At 34.6% G+C, this 21,908-nt stretch overlaps 1 protein-coding gene across 1 annotated transcript in view; it reads left to right on the top strand.

The window, feature by feature from the left end:
* Positions 1 to 21,908, top strand: part of ADGRB3 (adhesion G protein-coupled receptor B3) — a 277,241-nt gene that overhangs the window by 45,793 nt on the left and 209,540 nt on the right. Inside the window, exon 11 of the mRNA XM_019613580.2 lies at positions 2,172 to 2,280. Coding sequence (XP_019469125.2) covers positions 2,172 to 2,280 — 109 coding nt within the window. The remainder of the gene's footprint in view (positions 1 to 2,171; positions 2,281 to 21,908) is intronic.

The raw sequence follows: 21,908 nt of genomic DNA, 5'->3' as shown, positions 1-21,908 counted from the left end.
TCATTATTTCCCTTGAACTCCACAGTTTCTGTTAGCCTGGATATTTTTGAGTGTTTTCTGCATTGTTTTCCTAGAAAAAAAAATCTTACTAATCTTATTCACTGTCAGTAAATTGCTGACTTGCTACAAAGTATACAGCTGCAGTGCCTCAACACATCAGTTTTTCTAGATTATATGCCAGCAGTTGATACCATTAATTATTGGTTACGTAGCATGCAAATAAGTAGTACTCACTTTAATACTTTTGTTAAGTGTTGCAGACAGAAAACCACTTCAAGTCCACAATAATGATAATAGCATTTCAAAACTCAGGAGATATTCTCCATATTTTTCATCACCATCTGTTAGCATCCTATTGATTAGGCAGTGCTTCAGATATATCGAAACAAAGAGTACCTCTATTGCACTGACTGTTCAACAGTTTGTGCTGAATTGTTATAACTATTATAATGCCTTGTGAAAGAACTAGAAATAATATATATCTTGTCAATAAAATTCAGTATTCATACATAATCTCGGAGTGTGCGCTATGAATAAGATGGATGCAAAAAAAAAAAAAAATAAGATGAGTTAGTTAGGCTAACTCACTGTCTCATCATTTGGAAAATGGAAGACTCCTTCACCTGAAGCGGCATTTGCAATGTTAGGATCATAAATGCTACCATACATTTTTCACAAAAACAATATTGCTGCCCTACTTTTTGTAAAAAGATCCATGTAGGAAACAATGCACACTGAATAAATCAGTATCCTGAACCACACAGCTACAGATCTAGACAGATAAGGCAAGATGAAGATGGAATACATCATAAAGTCAGCATAGGCATTTTTTTGGAATCTGTCCTCCCAGTAGTAGAAAGAATGAGTTGAATGTTGCTCATAACTGAAATTTGGACATCTCGCTAATAGAAAAACTTGTGTGGGAAGGTCATCCATTTTTTTTCCACTGCAAAAAAAAACCTGTATTGCTAAAAATTATCCTGTTCACGACAAAGATCATAACCACCAAAAATGAATTTTATGCATTTGATATCAGCAGTATTTTTTTAAGTTTATTAGTAACTGTTTTGGTATTTAATAACTGTTTTGATTATGTGCTATTGTTGAATATAGGCATTTTTATATATTTTGTTATTGTTATAGCTTTGAAAAAAATATATATTTTTTTAATGTGCTTGTCCTTACCATTTTAAAAACTATAGTGATAAGCTATTTTAACAATGCAAATGCAACATATTGTAGAGCATGAAGATATTTAGTACACTAGATTATATAGCATGGGGGCTGAAAGAGCTGCCATTTTGTTTGGAAAAAGTGGGAATCCTATCAGTTTTATAGATTTGTGGTGAAGGGAGTAAAAAAAGCTTGAAACAGACTCTTCTCAGTGATACGCACCAGTCACAGTACAAAGAGCAACCAACACAAATTAAAATACAGCAAATTTCATTTAAATATAAGGAAGACCCTTTCACTGTATGAATGACTTCAATTGAATGCAGTTGCACAGATGGGCTCTGAGTTCTCCATCCTTAGAGATATATAAAGTGCAACTAAATTATCCTGGCACCTGCTGGAGCTGATGCTTCTCTGAGTAGACAGTTGAACTAGATGATCTCTATAGGCCCTTTCCAACATCAGCTAATCGATGATTCAGCTATTCCACATCAGCAAAACAATTGTATTACTAGTAGTACATTATATTACTTAAATAATGGCTAAAGCATCAAAGGGTTATCATGGTGCAGAAGCCAGGGTAAGATTCGTCTGTTCATTTTACAATTTTTAAAGCTACTGAAGATATCTTCCAGGGGACGGGAAAAAACACATACATTACAATTATTCTAAGACATGAAATACCTTAACATACCTGAGAGTAATGTTCAGTAAAGCACTCTTTGTTTGTTTGTTTGTTGTATAAGTGCAATGACTTCTAGCAAACATTGCACAGATTGTGTAGCCTTATGGGAAGTAGTGTTTGTTCACCTGAGGATCTAATGGCAAAAAGTGATTATTGCTCTACAATCACACAAAATGTTAGGTATTAAAAAATGGCAAGAGAATTCAACTGTTATATCTCACATTCCATTGGATTGTATTAAGATTTTATTTGAATTTTCTGCCATAGAGATTTTGATATTTTAGTTACAGAGTATCTGACCTTCCTTTGTTAGATCTATCCAGGCTCGGTGGAGTTAATGCAGGTGATTGAAGATTTTATACACATTGTTGGAATGGGAATGATGGACTTTCAGAATTCATACCTAATGACTGGAAATGTAGGTAAGAAATAGGAATTTCTTCTATGATATTTATGACCTATTGAAAATCAGAAATTCCAAGTATGTACTTTAGAGTTGCTGTTCTTATTACAATACAGACTGGACTCCATCTCCTCCTTGAGATTATCTCTGATGCTTGGTTATATGCTTTCTGATTTAATACAGTTGGTACACTGTACACATCACTTATCTTTATAATTCTATCTCAAAATATGAGAGAAATTTTTTAGGTGAAATAAAATTCAAAAAATTATCATAAAAAAGCTACGAACCATAGCTATATGCTGTAGCCTTCTCAGAATAAACAGTGACTCAGATGGTACTTAGAAATTCCTGCTAATGAAGACAATAATGAAATACTTAATGGCTTGAGACATAGTAATTTTGTTGACATTATCTTTTAATATTATACTCTCCAATGTCTTTGCACATGTTCTAGTGTGAAAATAATCAACATAGACAGAGAAGCAATAATTAAAGATAAAAACAAAATGTATTATTTCTCAAAATAAGTAAGCCTTTAGTTTCTTATGCCAGTTTTTCTTTGTGTGGTGGTTTTAGAATTTTGTTTTCAACTCTGCAGAGTTGCCAGGCAACATAATTAAATAATAGCAAATACGAAGATTCTTAGCAAATGAATTACACTCCATAGTTGCCATAAATGCTCCTGAAATCTCTCTGCATTCTGTTAAAAAAAAATCAACCAAAAATGAGTTTGAATAGCTTCTTTTCTAAGTATTTCTCATTTGCTCAGTATCTTCATCATTGAATTAACAGTCTACGTCTGCAATTTTCTAATACCAGGAAAATGTTAGGTGGTCAGGTAGTCATATTGTAGAATCATAGAATTGTAGAGTCAAAATGTCATAGAATGTCTTAAGTTGAAAGGGACCTTAAAGATCATTTAAATCCAACCCCCCTTTTTTGGATCACCCACTAAATCAGATTGCCCAGGGTCCCATCCAACCTGTCTTTGAACACCCCAGCGATGGGGTATTCACAATTTCTCTGGGCAATCTTTTCAGTCCCTAACCACTCTCTCAGTGGAACATTTCCTCCTAATATCTAATCTAAATCTGTCCTCTTTTAGTTTAAAACTTTCCCCCCTTGTCCTATCACTACCTGTCTGTATAAAAATATGATTTTCCTCCTGTTTATAAGCTCCCTTTAAGTACTGGGGGGCCACAATGGGGTCTACCCAGAGATTCCTCCAAGCTAAATATGCCCAGCTCCCTCAGTTTGTCTTCGCAGGAGAAGTGCTCCAGGCCTCTAATCATCTTCATGGCCCACCTCAGGATCTACTCCAACAGCAATACATCTTTCTTATGCTGGAAGTCCCAGGCCTGGACACAGTACTCCATCTCATTGTCTATGTTGCTGATCAACATGTTAAAGCATACTTGTCACTGGCCTCCACTTGGATATAGAGCAATTGACCACAACCCTCTGGCCACAGTCCTCCAATTCATTATCCACTGAATAGTCCACCCTTCAAACCCCTACATCTCCAAGTTAGAGGCTGTGGTGTGGGGTTATGGCAAAGGCCTTGCACAGTTCCAGGTAGATGACATCAGTTGCCCTTCCCTTGTCTGCTGAAGCCATTACGTCATCACAGAAGGACACCAGATTGGTGAGGCACGATCTGCCCTTAGTGAAGCCATGCTGGCTGTCTCAGATCACCTCCTCAACTCACATGTGCCTTAGTATATGTTTCCAGAGAATCATTTCTATAATTTTCCCAGGCATGATGGTGAGGCTCACTGGTCTGCAGATACACAGGTCTTCTTTTCTCCGTTCTTAAAAATGGGAGTGATGTTTCCCTTTCTCAGTCTCTGGGGACTTCACCTGACAGACGTAACTTTTCAAATATGATGGAGAGTTTGGCATCCACATCAGTCAGCTCTTTCAGGACCTTGGCATGCATGTCATCCAGCTCCATAGGCTTATACATATTCAGTTTCATGAGGCTTTCTATTTGTTCATTTGTAATGACTGTCTCATAGAAAAACTTCTGATCTCAATATTTTCTTCCAGATTTTCAGTTATGATCTCCATGCATTAATATGCCAGTCAGTTCTTCAGCAAATCAGAAGAAATATTCAGAAAATAAGGTCATTTAGAAATTGATTTGAAAAGAAGGAGGGAAACAGTTGGAATGCCCTTATCAAAAATCTAGCTTTCTGTACAATAATAAATATTTATGATTTTTGTCCAGTTTATATTTGGATTGACAGAAATGTAAACACCAATACAGCCTTATTTTGGAGAGATGTCAAAGAACTCACAAAAAAAACTAGAAAACCTCTGTCAATCTTAAAATGCTTAAAACTTTTCAGTAGGCAATGTGGGAAGCGTTTGCTTTTACCAAGTGGTTTATTATTGCTGTTGTTTACTGTTTGCAGTGTAGTGTCACTTAAAGATTCTTTCAATTTTCAGTCTCTCATTATGCTAGACTCTGCACGTATTCATAAAGAAAGAAAGTTACTGTCTTAAAACGCTTATTCCATATCATTTTTATGACAAAATAGAAATATGAGTCTATTTAAAGAGCACTGTCTATGCTACTTGGTATGACTTATTGCATTCTGATCTGATTGTCCTTAGAAAAATGTGGAAAAATACACACTGAAAATGTTTAATAAGATATATTCAAATAATCTCTATCTCTACATATCCATGGTTTCACATGTGGAACAGCAACAACTTTTCAATTGAATTAGAAACCATGCTGTGCACTGGCTAGTCTATATAACTACTTAATCTTCATAGTTTTTCTTCTGATTATTTTTGCTCTACTCATATCTCAGATATTTTTAGGCATTTAGGAGTGCATCTGCTGTTTGCTACATAATTCTTTATCTTCCTTTGATGGAAGATAAAGAAAAGTAAAATGGATTTATAGGCTTATTCTGACAGTCTAGATCTTAATTCTTGAAGTGTTTAACCAATCCTCCACTTTACTCCTTGCTCAGTTCATTGAAAAAGGACAGAATAATTACTCTGCGACTCGTTAACCAAAATGCTTGAGCTCAGGTGAAATAGTGAGATGAGAACTGAAGGTTGTTAGCAGTAAGGGATGTATCTGGAATGATTGAGTTTTTCTGTAGTTATCCTCAGGAGGTCTGCGTGACTCTATCTGGCTGACTGTAGCAAGAAATAAGGAAATGTTTATGTTGATCTCAGCTGAGACAAGTGACCTATACAGTGTCTGCTGTTCTGCCTTAGCCTTAATTCTGTAGTACCAAAAATTATTTAAAAATATGTGAATTCTTGTTTTCAATTTGTAATAACAATTTTGTCATTTAAATAAGTATATTCCACACAGTCCTATTTTATTACATATGTCTTTAATCAGAACTATCCAACAGTTATTCTGTGGTTGTTTACCATACTTACCAAAATATTCCTTCAGCATCTTCAGATAATTTAAATGTCTTTTACCAGATTTCATTATAATATTACCTTACAGTTCATATGTATCAAAAGAAGGTTCGAATTCTAAGGATTAACTATTGCTTCTAGTCAGAAAAAAAAAAAGAAAAAGAAAAAAGCAACCATCCAGTTCTGTAGCAATTTTCACAGGATTATAGAGTTTTATTTTTGTTCTACTGATACCATTCTGCATGTTTGTTTCTAATTGAATGGCACTGTAATGGTCCATATGTAATTTGAGCGCCTAATTGTGTTTGACAGATACGCTAATCTCCTGACACCAACCAGATGGAGTGCTTTTCTTTCTTTCAAGTCACATAAACTTGTGGCTTAAAAAGTTAATACACCACAGCCATGTTGCAACGACTGTTCATTGTACATTCTCAGTCTTCATCTCCAGAGGAGTAATGAGTTACCTTAACTGTAAGAGCTGCTCCGAAAATAATGCCTCCTATTTTATTACTTTGGCCCACAACATTGGAAGCAGATGCTGGTGGCACGGCAGTAGAGAATTAACTTTCTTGACAGTGTTCTGTTAAATTTTGCTGTGTGACAGGTAGCAGCAGAGGGGCAATCTGACAAAATAGTGTCTGACAGGAAAGTGTGTATGAAGCAAAGGCATGTCATTGCATTCCTCCATGTAGAAATTTGTTGACATTCATCAATGCCTGCTGAATGTTTATGGAAATCAAAAACTGGATGTGAGCACAGTGAGGTGGCAGATTGTGAAACACTATGAAACAATGGACCGCTTTCACTGGTACAGATTTTTATAAGAGTGGCATGCAGGCACTTTTTCATCGTTGGTGAAAATACATAGCTAATCTTGCTGACCATGTTGAAAAATAGGGTTTTGTATCTGAGAATTTGCTCTTTGTATCTGTTGTAGTTTCCATGGAAATAAATAGGAGACATTGCTCTTGGAATGACCTCCGTATATGTCAGGCAACACTGATTCACATTACTGTGCATCAGCAAGTAGCTAGGAGGGCTGTAAGGACAGCTACCATATTCCTATTAAATTTTTCAACATGAGGGGTCCTAGGTTCAATTTTTGGTTGCTTCCTAAATAAACCTCAGAGACTGATTCCAAATCTAGATGATACAATATCTCCACTTTGGGATTGATTTAGGCAGCACAGCCAAATAGAATGCATTTCAATGAAGCAGGGCCTGTTTCTTGTTAGCTCTTTTCTCAGGGATAGAGAAAATGCTAAGAAAAGCCTAACAAATTTAAAAGCAAACAATTTACATTGATTGTGCATAGACAGAACAGATGGTGTTTATGTGTGTTCTCTCAGTTCTATATTATGTTCCTTTAAGAAATGATTAAGTGAAATAAAATCCTTTGACAGGAGGGGAGAGCCTTCCTCCTTCTGCTTCTTCTCTTCATCCTCTTTCTTTTCCTGCTCAGGACCATCTGAGCAGGCACAGAAAAAAAAAAGTGTGAAAAACTTTTGCTTCTACTCAGGTTCTGAATTAGCTGGAAGCACACAATCACCTGCAAAGATGCAACATTCAGAGGGAGAAAAAAACATTTTGTTACTGTTTTGTGTTAACCAATTGCTTTCAGTTTTCTGTTTTATAAATGTGGGATTCTGATTTCACTTTGAAGAATAAATCCTGCTGTATAACAGATTTTTTTTGGAGATCTAAATTCCTAAGCAAATCTACTCTAGGGCTTTGGCTAATTTTGAGCCCCATCAAAGTAAGTCATTAAGAGTTCTAAAGTGATAAAAAGTGACTGAAATACTATTGCAAAATGTTCATTTCTAAATTTAAAAAATCAAACAAACAAACATAAAAGCATGCTAGACTGCAAGATTGGAATGCCACAAGCAGAAGTGCTTTTAAAGGAATGGGGAATTGGAAGTATGGAACAGGATTAGGAGACACATATTTCTGTGGTAGATTAGGAAATGTTTCTTCTTGTCAAATGAATTTCCTTGAGAGCAGCAGCTAAAAAGTGGTTAAAAGAGTCTCTCTTGACCAAAAAAAAAACCATTAAAAAAAAATAAATTTTTCAGCTCTTCAAAGATATTAACGAGAACAGAATATAGTCTTCAAATGAATATAGGTTGTCATGGATGCTACTTGGAACTGACAGAAAATAAACAGCTTTTTCAGTGTGAGAAATGCTACTGTAGTTGATGTTAGTTTTATGAATACTGATTTTTGATTAATCAGTAATGTTCTAGAATATGCAGATATCACAAAATTATTTAGCCTTGTCAAAGATGTGAAAACTGAAGGTCTCTGGAAAATATCCACTGGTAGATTAAATTTAGTTTTGAAAGAGCATGTAAGGGACAGTAGTTCATACCATCTAAATCTATCTTAAAGAATTCAGTAAAATCCTGTGGTCACTCTGAGAGCTCAGAGGAAAAAACAGTATGTTTTCATTTTCAGACCCTTTCACTTGAAACTCATTGGGATTCATTTTACTTAATTGAAGAATTAAAGTTCTTCAAAGTCACTTTAAACTATAGTCAGAACAGTCTACTTCTCAGGAGAGAAATTCATACCATCTCGGGCACCTAATCTAAGGGCATGAGATGCATTCTGTGCATTCATTCCACTAGCTATAGACAAACTTCTGACTATTCAGGACTGAATGATTCAGTGCATTTAAAGCAAAGAGGAGTGCTACTTTGTGAGTAAATAAAACCTGTGAACAATAGCAGTTCAGAGAAGCGTGATTTTAAAAAATTAAACAGCTTGAGAACTGGAATGATTAGAATAGATTTTTGGGAACAGATTGTTAAAAAGTACTAGATGTACACATCTAGTGAATGAAAAGGGAAACTAAGTTGACATCTATGTTTAATCTTCCTCACAGGAAAAAAAAGAAGCGCAGATTTTAAACTAAATAATTAGCACATTTAATTCTGAATGATAATGAAATATAGCTCTTAAGAGGAATAGAATAAAAACAAGTAAAACAAGTCAATGTTTCACTGGAGAATGCAGCTGGTTATATTCTATTAAAAAAAAAAAAAGTTAAAAATTCATGCTCCCATGTAAAAATTAGTCTGTGACACTGGTAATCTGATGAGAAGTCTGATCCAGTATAGTAATTAGCATAATTTTTTATTCAGGATTTCAGATTGAGTCACTTATATAAGCTTTATGAATATTTGTAGAGGACAAAGTCTGATTCGTCCCTTCATAGAGAGTCTTAGATACCATAAGGGATAAAATTATTTTAAAACAGCATCCATTGGCTTCTACCTGCAGAGTTCCTTGTTTACTCTGTAATTGTTCATTCCACATTCATATATGTGAAATGTATCCATAAATGTTTAATAATCTTGCGGACTTATGCAATATATCTTAAAATTTTCCTGTTACAGATAGAAATGTAAGGAACTTGCAGATTATGTACCTAGCTGTAGTAGTTACTCTAGCTGTATCTTGCTAGTAATGGTACATCTGCCAAGTTCTGAGAATCCTAGAAAAAATGAGTAAGCTCTATTTCTGTCTGTGGGTTCATTCACCCTTTCCTGAAGGTAAAGGAAATAGGCTTTTAGGTCTTGTAGGTTGCAGAACCTGCATGTATCTTCCAGAGAAGGATCTGGGGGTCCTGATGGATAAAAAGCATGAGCCAGCAGTGTGCTCTTGCAGCTTGGAAAGCAAATGGTATGCTGGGCTCCATCAGAAGAGGGGTGGCCAGAAGTGACAGGGAGGTGATTGTACCTCTCTACTCTGCTTTTGTGAGGCCCCATCTGGAGTACTGTGTGCAGGTCTGGAACCCCTAGTACAAGAAAAACAAAGAGATGTTGGAGAGGGTCCAGAGGAGAGCCACAAAGATGATCAGAAGACTGGAACACCTCCCCTATGAAGACAGGCTGAAGGAGCTGGGCTTGTTCAGTCTGGAGAAGGCTGCATGGTGACCTAATTGCAGCCTTTTGGTACCTAAAGGGAGCCTACAAACAGGAGGGGAGTCAACTCTTTGAAAGGGTTGATAACTGCAGGACAAGGGGAAATGGTTTTAAGGGCAGGAAGATTTAGGTTGGATGTCAGGAGGAAGTTCTTTACAGTGAGAGTGGTGAGGTGCTGGAACAGGCTGCCCAGAGAGGTTGTGGATGCCCCATCTCTGGAGATGTTCAAGGCCAGATTGGATGGGGCCCTGGGCAGCCTGTTCTAGTATTAAATGGGGAAGTTGGTGGCCTTGCCTGTGGCACGGAGGTTGCAGATTCATGATCCTTGAGGTCCCTTCCAGCCCTGGCCATTCTGTGATTCTGTGATTCTGTGATTCTGTGAATCTGTTCTTACTCTCTTCTAAACCACTCCATATTATATGGTTAATTTATTTATCAGAATGGAATCTGACCAGTCTCCTTATCTTATTTGTATTTCTATTACTGATGTGTGTCTTCAAAGCAGCATTTGAGAACCTTAGATTTATATACCTTAAAAATTGTACTGGCTTTGGATATACCAAGAGTTTGAATTGCTCTTAACGCTTGAAGCTCTTTTTCCAGTATATTAAATATGAAAGAAAAAGGCAAAAACATTTCTATTAATTTGTACATTGTTGTAAATAAAATGTTGGGTTTTGTTGTTGTTTTTTTTGTTTGTTTGTTTTTTGTTTTCAATCAAGAAACACCTATTTTAATAATTTACACATACACTTAATTTGTAATGAAATTACTCTCTGTTCTGGGATTTGCAGTGTTAAAGCACAGTATTGTGAATTTTAAAGTGGTTTTTTGCAGTTCATAAAAATTCTGCAAATTTCAACCTTTGCTCCCAATAGAAAGAAAACTGGATCTATCAGACTAATGAAAATGAAAATTCCAAAATATCTGTGGATCTCTCATCACATAAAATATTGGGACATTAATGGAAGGAGATGGTGATTATTATTTCCCATAGCAATTTAACCATTTAAGAAGAGCAGAATCAGCATTCATACATAACCTTACTCAGGCATATTACAAAATCAAAGCAGAGACAGTATCAGAAAGTGAAAGAGTGCCCTGGAGATTAGTGGAAGTAAATAAATTTTTCTGAAGCAAAAGAAGGTATGTAACTTCTCAGGCTGCTGTATGTAAAAGAATGTGGCTAATATGTATTCAGAAACAAATAAAATAAATCCTCAAAAGCCAGTAAAAATAGCAAATCAATGACTATGACTTCCTATGGAATGTTATTCTTCCATTTCTAAGTTGTGAAAAAGATTGTGAATGATTGCTGGAGTCCTGCCTGTTCAAATTAGAAATCTACTGCTTTCCAGGTTCAAAATTAAGTGTTCAGAGGTTATGCTTTGGTTATCATTAAATTCTAGTCTCACTGTGGGTAAGCGGTCAATCTATCAAAAGATAAACCTTTGTCATATCATACCTTCTATGTTGTTCTGCAGATCTGGATTTCGCCATGACATAGGCAGGGCAACTAAATCAGACTAGTATACTATATATAATATCAGAAGTTATTTCAGATCTCTGTCCTCCTTCTATCCATTATTCTACAATACACTATATTCTCAGGAAGCAAAAGGTAGGGAAAATTATGACTTTTAAAGGACTACTCTATGGATTGCACATTTATAATTGTTAAGAAGGCGAATAGGAAACATTCTGTGTGGTGTATCATACTTTATGTATAAAAATATCTAAAATCATTAATATAACTGGTTTTTTTTCAATAACTTATTTTCACAAGGAAGAAGAGTTGATCTTGCATGATTTGCAGTGAAATATTTTTCTGATAGTTGCAAAATACAAGATTCCCTTAATTCTTGAAACATTTCAGTTTTCTTCAGATTTCTGCCTTGCTTTTGAGTAATTAGCTAAATACATGCCAACATAAGCAATATTTAATTAACAATGTTTTGTTATATTTAACTACATATTTTTGCTATATGGTCTTCTGCCAGTTTCCATTGTCCTACTTCTTCTCAAAATAGCCTGAGTGAGTTGGTGCCCACCATCTTCCCATTCTGTACTAGAAATCTCCTTTTAAGTCTGTGTCTATAAACATGATTTGAAAATGACTAAATGCTTGAGAGCCATTCACAGCTGTCCATACTATGTTGAAGTCCTGGCACCTATCCAAACAACAGTTTTCAGGCATGCCTTGGGGCGTGAAAACCATTCCCAATAGACATAATTAATTCTTATTGCGCTGTGGTTCATAGTTGATGGTACTCTCTGTTCCTGCGGAGAGAGCCTGGCGGCTGGAGCAGTAACTCTGACTCTTTAAGTTCTGTCATCTATCCCCTGTTCTTTTCGTTCATGATTTTCACTCTAAGTCCTCAGCTGGTTCACGTGCAGTAAGAGCCCTGCCCCAAGCCGGTGTGCTCTCTGTTGATCCAGTGCTCACTTATGTGAAAAAGGACATTTGTCACTTTTCTTTCTTCACTCCTTAAAAAATCACTGTCTGCTAAGATTTATATACTGCCAGTGTCAGCCACATGTCTTCCTGTTCTTCATTTGCTCAAAATATATGTAGCAAGCTTCTGGTTACTAACAGCTACCAGAAGAGACAGATTTTTCAAAGAAAATAAAGAAAATAGAATAACTACAGAGAAAAGTCATGTGGAAATTTTGTTATTTCCTTATATACCTCTCATCCACATGTATTCATATCATTTCCTTTATCGCAGCCTTAGCAAATCCTTAATCAGATCAGTATGTTGACTTTTAGAAGATTCAAGTTCTTTTCCCTGATTAAAGGAGAAAACTTCATGCAGACTTTGAACTCACAGCATCTGACTTAGTGCCTGAAGTTAATGATTAAGAGCTCATATTTCTTTTCTGATGTCAAATAAGCTTATTAAGTGACTCACATTACCCAAAAATGTAGCTATGGACAGTGCAAAAAGAGTAGATTTTTTTTTTTTCCATGCTTTTCTAAATCTTTGTATTCAGTGATCCTGAGGAAATACAGCTCTCAGAGTTTCTTAAGAAAAACATAATTAATATGAAAGAAATTTCTGTGAGAATCTTTATCAAAGAAATTTCAAAAATGTGGATAAAAAACTAACTTAATTCTGTGGCTGCATTTCAATAATAGACATAATTCAATAGTTACTTTTGTTCATACAATTTATTAATTTGCCCTAAAGCTGAATTTAAATAAACTAGCCATTCAATATTTTAAAATGGCCTTTCCCTTTTCTACCTTGTATTAAATATACACTGGAGCAATTGGAAACTGAAAAATGCTGACATCCAGGTTTGAATCTGATAAAAAAGAATGCCAGCAACCAAATTATCTTCAGCAGATTTATGTAAATAACTTTTTACATCACGGAAGTATATGTATTTTAGATTATGATGTTATTCCTAGATTTCAACCTCCTGTCAACTCTTTTCTGAATCATTCTGTTTATAGGCCGCTTTTTACTTGGACAATTAAAAACTGTTGTTTTCTGGATAAGTCAGCTGTTTTATGACAAACCTTTTTTTTTAAGAAGTGCACTTCAGTGTTTCCTGAGAAATGAAATATCAAAGTTTATTTAAAAAGGAGGGAAAGAATTTCTATCAAACGCTAGACAAATCAACCCACTGTGCTAAAAAAACTACATGATTTCCTCTGTCATTACTGTAGATTATAACACCAAATAATACAAATCCACTGCTTCCAAACTGCATAGCTTGAAGTAAATTATAATGGAATTAACAAATTATGTAAGCATTTATCAGTTTTCATTGCAGTTTCATGAGAGTGTTAGTGGATTTTTCATATCAGAGAAAAATATTTTTATGCTAAATAATTATTTTGACAATGAAATTATAACACACTGTTGAGATCAAGCTTCAAAGCCATGCAAAATCATACAGATATAATTCTGATTAATTATAATTGTGCCTATGGGTGGGTTTTTTTTGTTTTTGGTTTTGTTATGTTTGTTTTTTAATATGGATAGTTGGACTTATGTATAGGGGCCTACAGCTATCTCTGCTAATCTGTTAAGAGCAAATTGGATAGCTGTAATGGAGCTAACAGCAAGATCAGTAGAAAGGATCCTAAATCATCGATGCTAGGTTTGCTAAAATCAAGAACAGGGTCTGAAAGTTATTAAGTATCTTTTGCTTTATCATCTTGCGATTTCTGAACCCCTAAGTTCATTCAATGGGTTTTGTTTTGTTATGCTTTCCTGTGATTTCAAATTTGAGTTTTAGAACCGTATTTGTTTCTCTGGCTCAAAGTAGAGACAGAAAATCTTTTGCAATGTTTACTTATGAAGTTTAAGATGTAAACTAGAGGTTTGATCTACTGTGAGTAAATACAACTTTTTTTCCACCTTGTAAAACTTTGGCAGGAACTCTATAAAAGATGTCTTTTTTTTTTTTTCTTTCTCATAACTCACCTTAAAATGCATTTGTCATGGGAGGAAGTCTTCGATATACTCAAAGTATGTAGAACAGTTCTGTGACCTTCCATATTTGAATGGTTCTGGATAAGGAGCACAGATGTTTAAACTGCACTGCAGTGATGCAAAATAGCTTGGTTTTGTTGTTGTTTGGTTTTCTTGGTTTGCTTTAACTGATACCCTCCAAGTATATATGGAGGCCACAAACAGCATACGGTGCCAATTTTTAAAGACGTAGTTTTGGAAATATTCTTCTAAAAAGACATTTGTTCTTTTGATATGAATTTAAGTTCAAAGCTTGAGCTCTTCAATTAGTGTTTGATTTTTATTTGGGGGGGAGGCAAGGGGTAGAGGGATATTTTTTCTAACCTATGGAAATTTCTTGCACTTCTAGTATTAGTTTAATTAATAGCAGTGTTACTTATATGATTTTTTTTTTCCAATACATAGTTATTAAAATCTTATGGCCTCATTCCATTATTCAATAGATAATTTTCTTAGAAGGAGGTAGATTTCAAAAGCATCTAAGGTAAAATAGGATATAAGTGAAGTAACTTGTCCAGAAAAGCTTTCAAATGCTGTCTCTGGTTGTGTTGTAGAGCATCATGGCTAGAATATGAGTTGATCTCAGAAACATGAGATCAAGAAATATTTGGGACCATATTCATATATGTATAAATAGTGCTGATTGGTGAAACATATTTCCTCCCTGTATTTGCATCAAAATCTCATTTTCAATAAAGAAGTGGAATGAAAAAAGACCAGCCTGCCAAAGGGGAAGAAACTGTGGGACAGTCGTCAGGATGACTGGATTTTCAGGATTTGGCAACCATAAGCTGCTGCATCTGCATGCACAAGGCTACTGCCTCCGAGGAAAACATTTATCAAAAATATAGCAAATTTATCCCCTCTTTTTTAATATTTACCTCAAGAGGGTATAATATGTTCATAAAGATTAAAGAGAATGTCTCATTTTGCCTTTAGGTATCTTAGATTATTCGTTGCAGAAGCATACAATGAATGTTTTTAATGCTCATTTGGCTTTGAAAATTACATCACTATCTAGGCAGTGTAAAATAATGGTCTCTATTCACAGTCAACAATTCACAAAGAAAAGTTAATTTCTGCAAAATGATTGTCATTTAACTTAGCCGGATTGATCTTATACCTGTTTCTTGGATGAGTAGTTCCACTACTGGGAAAGATGGCTTGTGATTTTATGCTGCATTATCTATTTTACATTCCTGGTAGTATTTAGAAATCATTTACAGAAATAAAAATTATAGTTATCAAAACTTCTTGTAATCCAAAAACAATAGACTACACATAATAGAGTAGGAATTCATATATGGCATTAGTTCATCTGCATACGAGAGGTATTCAACTCCAGAGCTCAGAGGAGCTTCAAGCATTTATGTTTGTGCTGTTTATCATTTTTTTAGATGAGTTAGTAGAGTGAGTTTGCAGAATGTGTTTGTTCTTTGCACAAACTTGAAGCTTGCATTTAGGAGTTTTCTTTTACAGCTTGGAGAATAAAGCAGCAAGTAAACATGCAGAGATTTGGTCATTATTCCTAGGAAGTTATTTGTAAGGCTATTTCATTTTCTTCATTAAAAAAAAATATTTAAGTTATTTTACATTGTATTTGTTCATTTTAATATATGATTTGAAAGCATCTATGTCTAGACATACACATTTTCATGGATTTTTTTTCTTATTGATATATTTTCTATTGATACACCCAGCTGCTGGATCCAGAATTTTAACTGTTGCCCAGCATCCTCTGTACTCACATTAACCTGTTCCATCACTATTCATGGCAATGTTGAAAGTCTCTCCAGGCTATAATTTGGCATGAAATGGAATTGTTCAACCTGCATTTTATTTTAATTTAAGATTTCTTTTTTTTTTTTTTAACTTAAAAAAAATTGTGGACAATTATCACAGGATGGTTGACAAGATAAGAGTTTTGTATATGCCACAGGCTAGTATATTGAACACCGGACTACAGAAGAAAATTATCCTGGTTTTGGAGGCTAGAGTTTTTTTTCAAAGAATATAAGAAAAGCAAGGTCACGTTCCTCTTCCAGTGAGATTTGTTTGTTCCCAGTTGAATTTTATCTGTGAGAAAAAGAATAAAAAATGAAAGAAGGCACAATATAAAAATTCCACAAACGTAAACTAGATACAGCATATCATCATTAAAAAGCCCAAGAAATTAGTTATTACGACAAACTTAAAGCTTTTCTTTAAGGGTTTAGATCCCCCTCTTCTTCTGTTTCTTCTTCTATCTTGTACACTTTTTCCATTCTTTTGAATAATGCAATTATTAATGTGATAAACTAGTTCTTTCACTTAAGTATTTTTAATTCATTATTTCCTTATGTTAAATTCTCATCACTTCCTGTTTTATTCTTTGTGTGAATGTTGTTGTATGGTCTGGAAAAAGAAGTTCTTCTGTGTCCAATTAATTTTTTGCTCCAAGCAGTGCAACCACTATGTTGTCTTAGCACATGCACTGACAGTCTCATTTGTTGAATGATGACATTGAGCAAACAGTAATACTGTATAATTTAATTCAGTTTTCTGGTTCACATTTGGTTCACATTTTTGAGAATGTTTCATTACTATTCAAATGTCCCTTTGCAATAAATAATATACCTATAGAACTCAAATGTTTAAATTATCAAGTTTCATACAATAGCCACAGTTCATATGAAAATAGATCCAGATGACATCCTCTGCACCTTCACTTCTGCAAAAAATTATTGCTTACAAATATCGAATAAATGATTATTCTTACACTGACCAGTAAACTTTGTCCCTGTTTGGTTCAATTTAGGTACTTTTTATGAATGTTTGCCACCAGAGTGCAGTTAGTTTGTTTTCCAATAAAACACTATTTAGATGTTTTGGGATTAGGGACCCTTTAGTACATCGAAAATATTATTTTGGAAATGGCACTGTAAAAGCTATACAGACTTGAGAGGGAAAAATAACTAAAGGGAAAAAAAAGGCAATTTTATTTCCAGCATTCTGTAAAATACTGGTTACTGAGCAATAATACTATAATCATACTATGGTGGAAAAAAAGCAAAATAAAACAAGACCTCTTTTTTTTTGTCCTGTTCTCCAGTGAATGATTTATATTAGGAAAGCCATTTTAAATGTGGATTAAAATTCTTAAATAGTCAAATACTATTGGAAGATAATGTCTTTTTTTCCTGGCCATATCCTAGTTCAGAATATGAAGATAGATACTGACAGCATTCTCAAATACGGCATAGCATTAACAGTAAAACTGGGCTCAAATGATTATTATTTGCTGCTGAACGTCTCTACAGGACTACAAGTACAGAATGCTTTGGAACAAAATTGACAGGAGTTTTCAGTAAAGTAATAGCTTTGTTGGTGTGTATGTTCAGCCACCCTTTGTATTAGTGCTTTGAAGAACAGGTAATTAATTAAAGAAACTGGACTTCACTGTTGTTGGGTAGTCCAGTAGAAACAGTTAAATAAAAAATAAAAATTGCATCCCTGCATCTTATTTCCACATTTCATGCTCTTGATATTGCATTCCAAATGAATTCACCACTATGTCTTCTCAAATAACATGAGCAAACAGTCTGGAGTAAATTCTTCCTTTCATCTTTATATCATAGGTGTAATTGTGTTTTCTGAAGTACTGTGTGTTGTAGAAAGGAATGTTATCTGTTTAGAGTTTTCCAGGAAATAAGGCATGTTTAGCCAAAGCAATATAGCTTCAGTTTGAGCGACTCCTATTCTGGAGATATATTTAATAAATACACTAGCACAGCAAATTAAAGAAACAACAGTAGCCATGGAAAACAAAATTTGTTTTGGAATAACTAGCAAAAAATAGGTTCAGATAGGATTTAATGCTAAAGAGATAGCAGAGTTATATCAGGTGCAAGTGTTTGTAATGGAGATGTTGCAGAGCCAAACATTCATCATTAGGGATTCGAATGCTGCTGACGGCTCTGTTTGAGAGCATCTGTTGTGTCTCAGGAAAACAAGAAAAAATGTTTTCTTATTTATGATAATCTCTACAGATTATCTGTCCAATGTGGTAATTCCCTATAATTCCCGTGTAAAATCAAAGCTGAAAGTATTGTAAGAGCATCTGAAAAGTGGTTCTGAAATGAAACAGGCTTTTTAAAAACTAGAATCTTCTGTAGGTAGAGTGCTATGTTGTATCTTAAGATATTTTAGATATTTAGATATTTTGACCAAATTCTATGATTAACTTCAGCACTGGGCTTGCATTTTACATACTCAGTCACAGGTAAAGTTCAGTAAATCCATTATTCATAAAATGCAATTTAAGCTTACTACGCAATATCTACATAAAGTCGTATGAATTTTAAAACCTTTAGGAAACTTTTCAGACAGCACTCTCTTTCCCTCTCAGCTGCACCAAAAATTTACAGGACATATAAGGCATCTTAGTTCAGACAAAGCAAACAGTAATATTGTATAATTTAATTCAGTTTTCTGGTTCACATTTGGTTCACAGATGGTTTTCATTCTTCAGTTAGCTACTTGAGTACTTGGGTCTTTTTGATTCCTTCTTCCACAACTTCAATAAATATGAAAAGCCTCTTCTTTCAAGAGTGAAGAAACAGGATTCTGGAGATGCGTTGACCAGAAGAGCTGAGCACAATCTCCACATGCCATAGTGATTCATATAGTGACATTATAACAGCTTGTAATAACCAGGTTGTCATTCTTTATAGGCCCAATTTTCTAGTTAGAAGTTTTTTAAAGCATCTTCTCATTGCACAGTTGTTTTATTGAAATGACCATAATAACTCTGAGATATTTCTCCTGAGTTATTAAAGTTAATTTAGAATTCAACAGACCAAGTAAATAAACCTGGTCTAATTAGAATTACTTACTACTTATATTGAACAGTATCTCTATGTCCCACAGAGATACTGAGTTTTCATTGTGCCATGCGTGATGTAAAAAATCTAAATAAAGCATGTGTGCATTATCCCAATGATTACATTTCATAGTGCCTCAGGACCACTTTTTGCAATAACTTAAGCACATCTTAATCTCTTTTATCTCTTCCATGGAGAATATTCAAGATGAACTAGACATGCCTCCAAAAAGCAAAGACCTAGTTATAAATTCCTGTGAGGAGGGTTAGATTCATGGCTCTAACATTAAACTGAGACACAGAAGAGATGTCTTTCTTCACTAGTTCTATTTCAGATTTTCTGTACAATTCTGCCTAAGCCTTTTTTTAAGCCTTTCTTGAGGGCACTTGCTGGGTAGATGTTGTAGTACCTGTCTATCAGTTGCTGTGTTCAGGGAGAAGCAAGAGTGAGTTAATATGTGAGGCAAGCCAGAAGACAGCAGGAAATGTACAGTGGCCTCAACGGCACAGGCTGCCTGAAAGCATGTAGATCTTCCAAATTCAAGCGCTCAAAATATTAGACTGATACTGTAAAGGACAGTGTTAGACAGGCAATTTGCACTTGGACTTGGCCATGTTTGAAAAAAAAAAGCAACTGAAGATGTATTTTTAGGAAGGAACTATTACTTCTAGTAATCATAGGTACAGGCTTGAGCTTTGTATCTTACCTACTATTATAATTTCTCAATATTGATGGAGCTAAAGTGTTTAAAAAAAAAACAAAAACGCATTTATATGTCCTATATGGAACACTTTTGTAAAAGCGTATGGGGAGATTTGCACATGCCCAGTGAATTTTCTTTTGTACAAATCTAAGCCCTCACCTGTATCTTCATATTGCAATTTGGAGTCATTACCACAATTCCATTTGAGTCTAATCCTAGATGAGTAAACCTGGGCATTTACTGTTCATGTCCTCGAAGACCTGATTGGTCCTTTATTATCTTACACATCAGCGTATCCACATCTTGCAGCTATGCTACATATTTCTCACAGTTTTTCTAGCTTTTTGTTGCTTTCAAATCTGTCTCAACAACTGTGCCATGTTCATCATGAGATATATTCATCTACTGTACTTTTAATCAGAGAAAGACACCTTCATTATCCTTATTATTTGTATTCATTACTAGATTTGTTACATAATCTTTATGATATTACCATGTCACGTGGGCAAATTTTTCAAGTAAATGCATATTTTTATTGGTGTTACTAGTATTCCTAATAAAGCACCCCCTTTCTTGGCCATTTCTTTTTATGATCCAAAGGAGTATGATGCATTTTGTTTCTAGAGGACAAGTTTTGGATATTCAGTAGTTAGTTATGTGTCTGTGTTTCAGATCAGATTTGAAGATATTCTTCTGTTGTCTCACACTCCTTAGTACATAGCTAGAAAAGAATTACAACACTATAGAAATGGTCATTATGCACCTCTTTTCTTGCCAAGCTGTAGCACATATATTTAACTGAGAAAGGTGACTGAAGTAACCAGTTGAAGGGGGGAAATTAGAGTCTGGATCCAAGCAACACAAAGTTACAAAATATTGGAGATAATGCTGTAGAAAAAGAGAGCCATCTGCAAACATTCTTTCATATATACTTTTTTGCTGGATGTGGCTTTTAAGAAGATTCTCCCTTTTAGGATTCAACGGACACTTCCATGAAATTAATTCTCTGACATTCTATGCCAAAAGAATTTACAATTCTCTCAATTTCAATATGCTTATATTTGTATCTGAAAGTTCTTAATGATTTCACTTTGTATGATAAAAAAGGCTGTTCAGTTAAAAAAAAAAAATCCATGTTCAATCTGCTACAAAAAGCTGTGATTATAGACAACTATTGATTCACATGCTTTTATTTAGTTTCCTTTTGTGTGGCTATTATACATCAAGTCTAGCTCCATGCATGAGAAATCACATCTCATATTACCTTTCAATATCCTGTGTAAGTTAGTTCACATCTTTCTATATCTCTGAATGGATTAGGGTTTGGTTGTCATTTCCCTAGAGGTTAGGCAGTGGCCATCTTTCCTTTGCTTCAATTTGCTGTTTCTGGGAAGCAATCATTCTACCTCTGCTTTTCATCTCCCCAAGCAATGTAATATTGTGAGAATATTTTTGTCAATTCCCTTCTAATCACTTTTCATATCTACTGTCCCTACCCCCTGACTGATCTCTTGTCCTCTGTAATGTCATCTCTGCCTACATTTGTAAGAGACCTTAGTGGATATCTAATCATCAGTAAACATGATAAATAAACATTTATATGATCTCCCTCCTTCTACTACTCTTCCATCTCAATGACATCTTCATTACCCTTCCCTTCTTTTGAGCCCTCTTACTTTAACATTATCTTCAATCTCATTCTCTTTTCCCTTGTTATCAGCTAGAATTACTAACAGTTACATTTTTTTCTTCTAACAGTGATTGAAAAATGCTTGGTTTCTACACCCTCCCTACACACTCAATCTAAAATAATGCTTCAGCTGCCCTAGCCCCCTCACCATGGTTCTAATCTTTATGTCTGTAACATTAGAAGTCATCAACTTACATGTGATATCTTCTACATTAATCTCCATCTTCTGTCTGGCTTTATTCTTTACATTGCAAAATACCCTCTGACAAACAGGAGTTGCTATGGGAGACCTTAGTCTTAGTCACATTAATATAGAGTAATACTAAGGGAAATGAAAAATAATAAAACTCTTTTAGATATACAGACTACCTTGGATTTGACTATGGGTCTCTTTGTCTGTTCATGTCTTCATCTTCCTCAGAATTACTCATAGAAGGCAAAATTGCTTTCTAGTTAATGAAATACAGCTTTCTACCTTAAAACTTTTCTCCAAGTAACCAAACATTTCAAGAAGCATTCATTTTACTATAAGAACACAATTTCTTCTGACTACCCAAAGAAAAACTTTAAATTT

Source organism: Meleagris gallopavo, chromosome 2 (assembly GCF_000146605.3).
Source record: "Meleagris gallopavo isolate NT-WF06-2002-E0010 breed Aviagen turkey brand Nicholas breeding stock chromosome 2, Turkey_5.1, whole genome shotgun sequence".
Classification (NCBI taxonomy): domain Eukaryota; kingdom Metazoa; phylum Chordata; class Aves; order Galliformes; family Phasianidae; genus Meleagris; species Meleagris gallopavo.
Note: the sequence above shows the minus strand (reverse complement) of the source record. Positions and strands in the feature narration are given on the sequence as shown.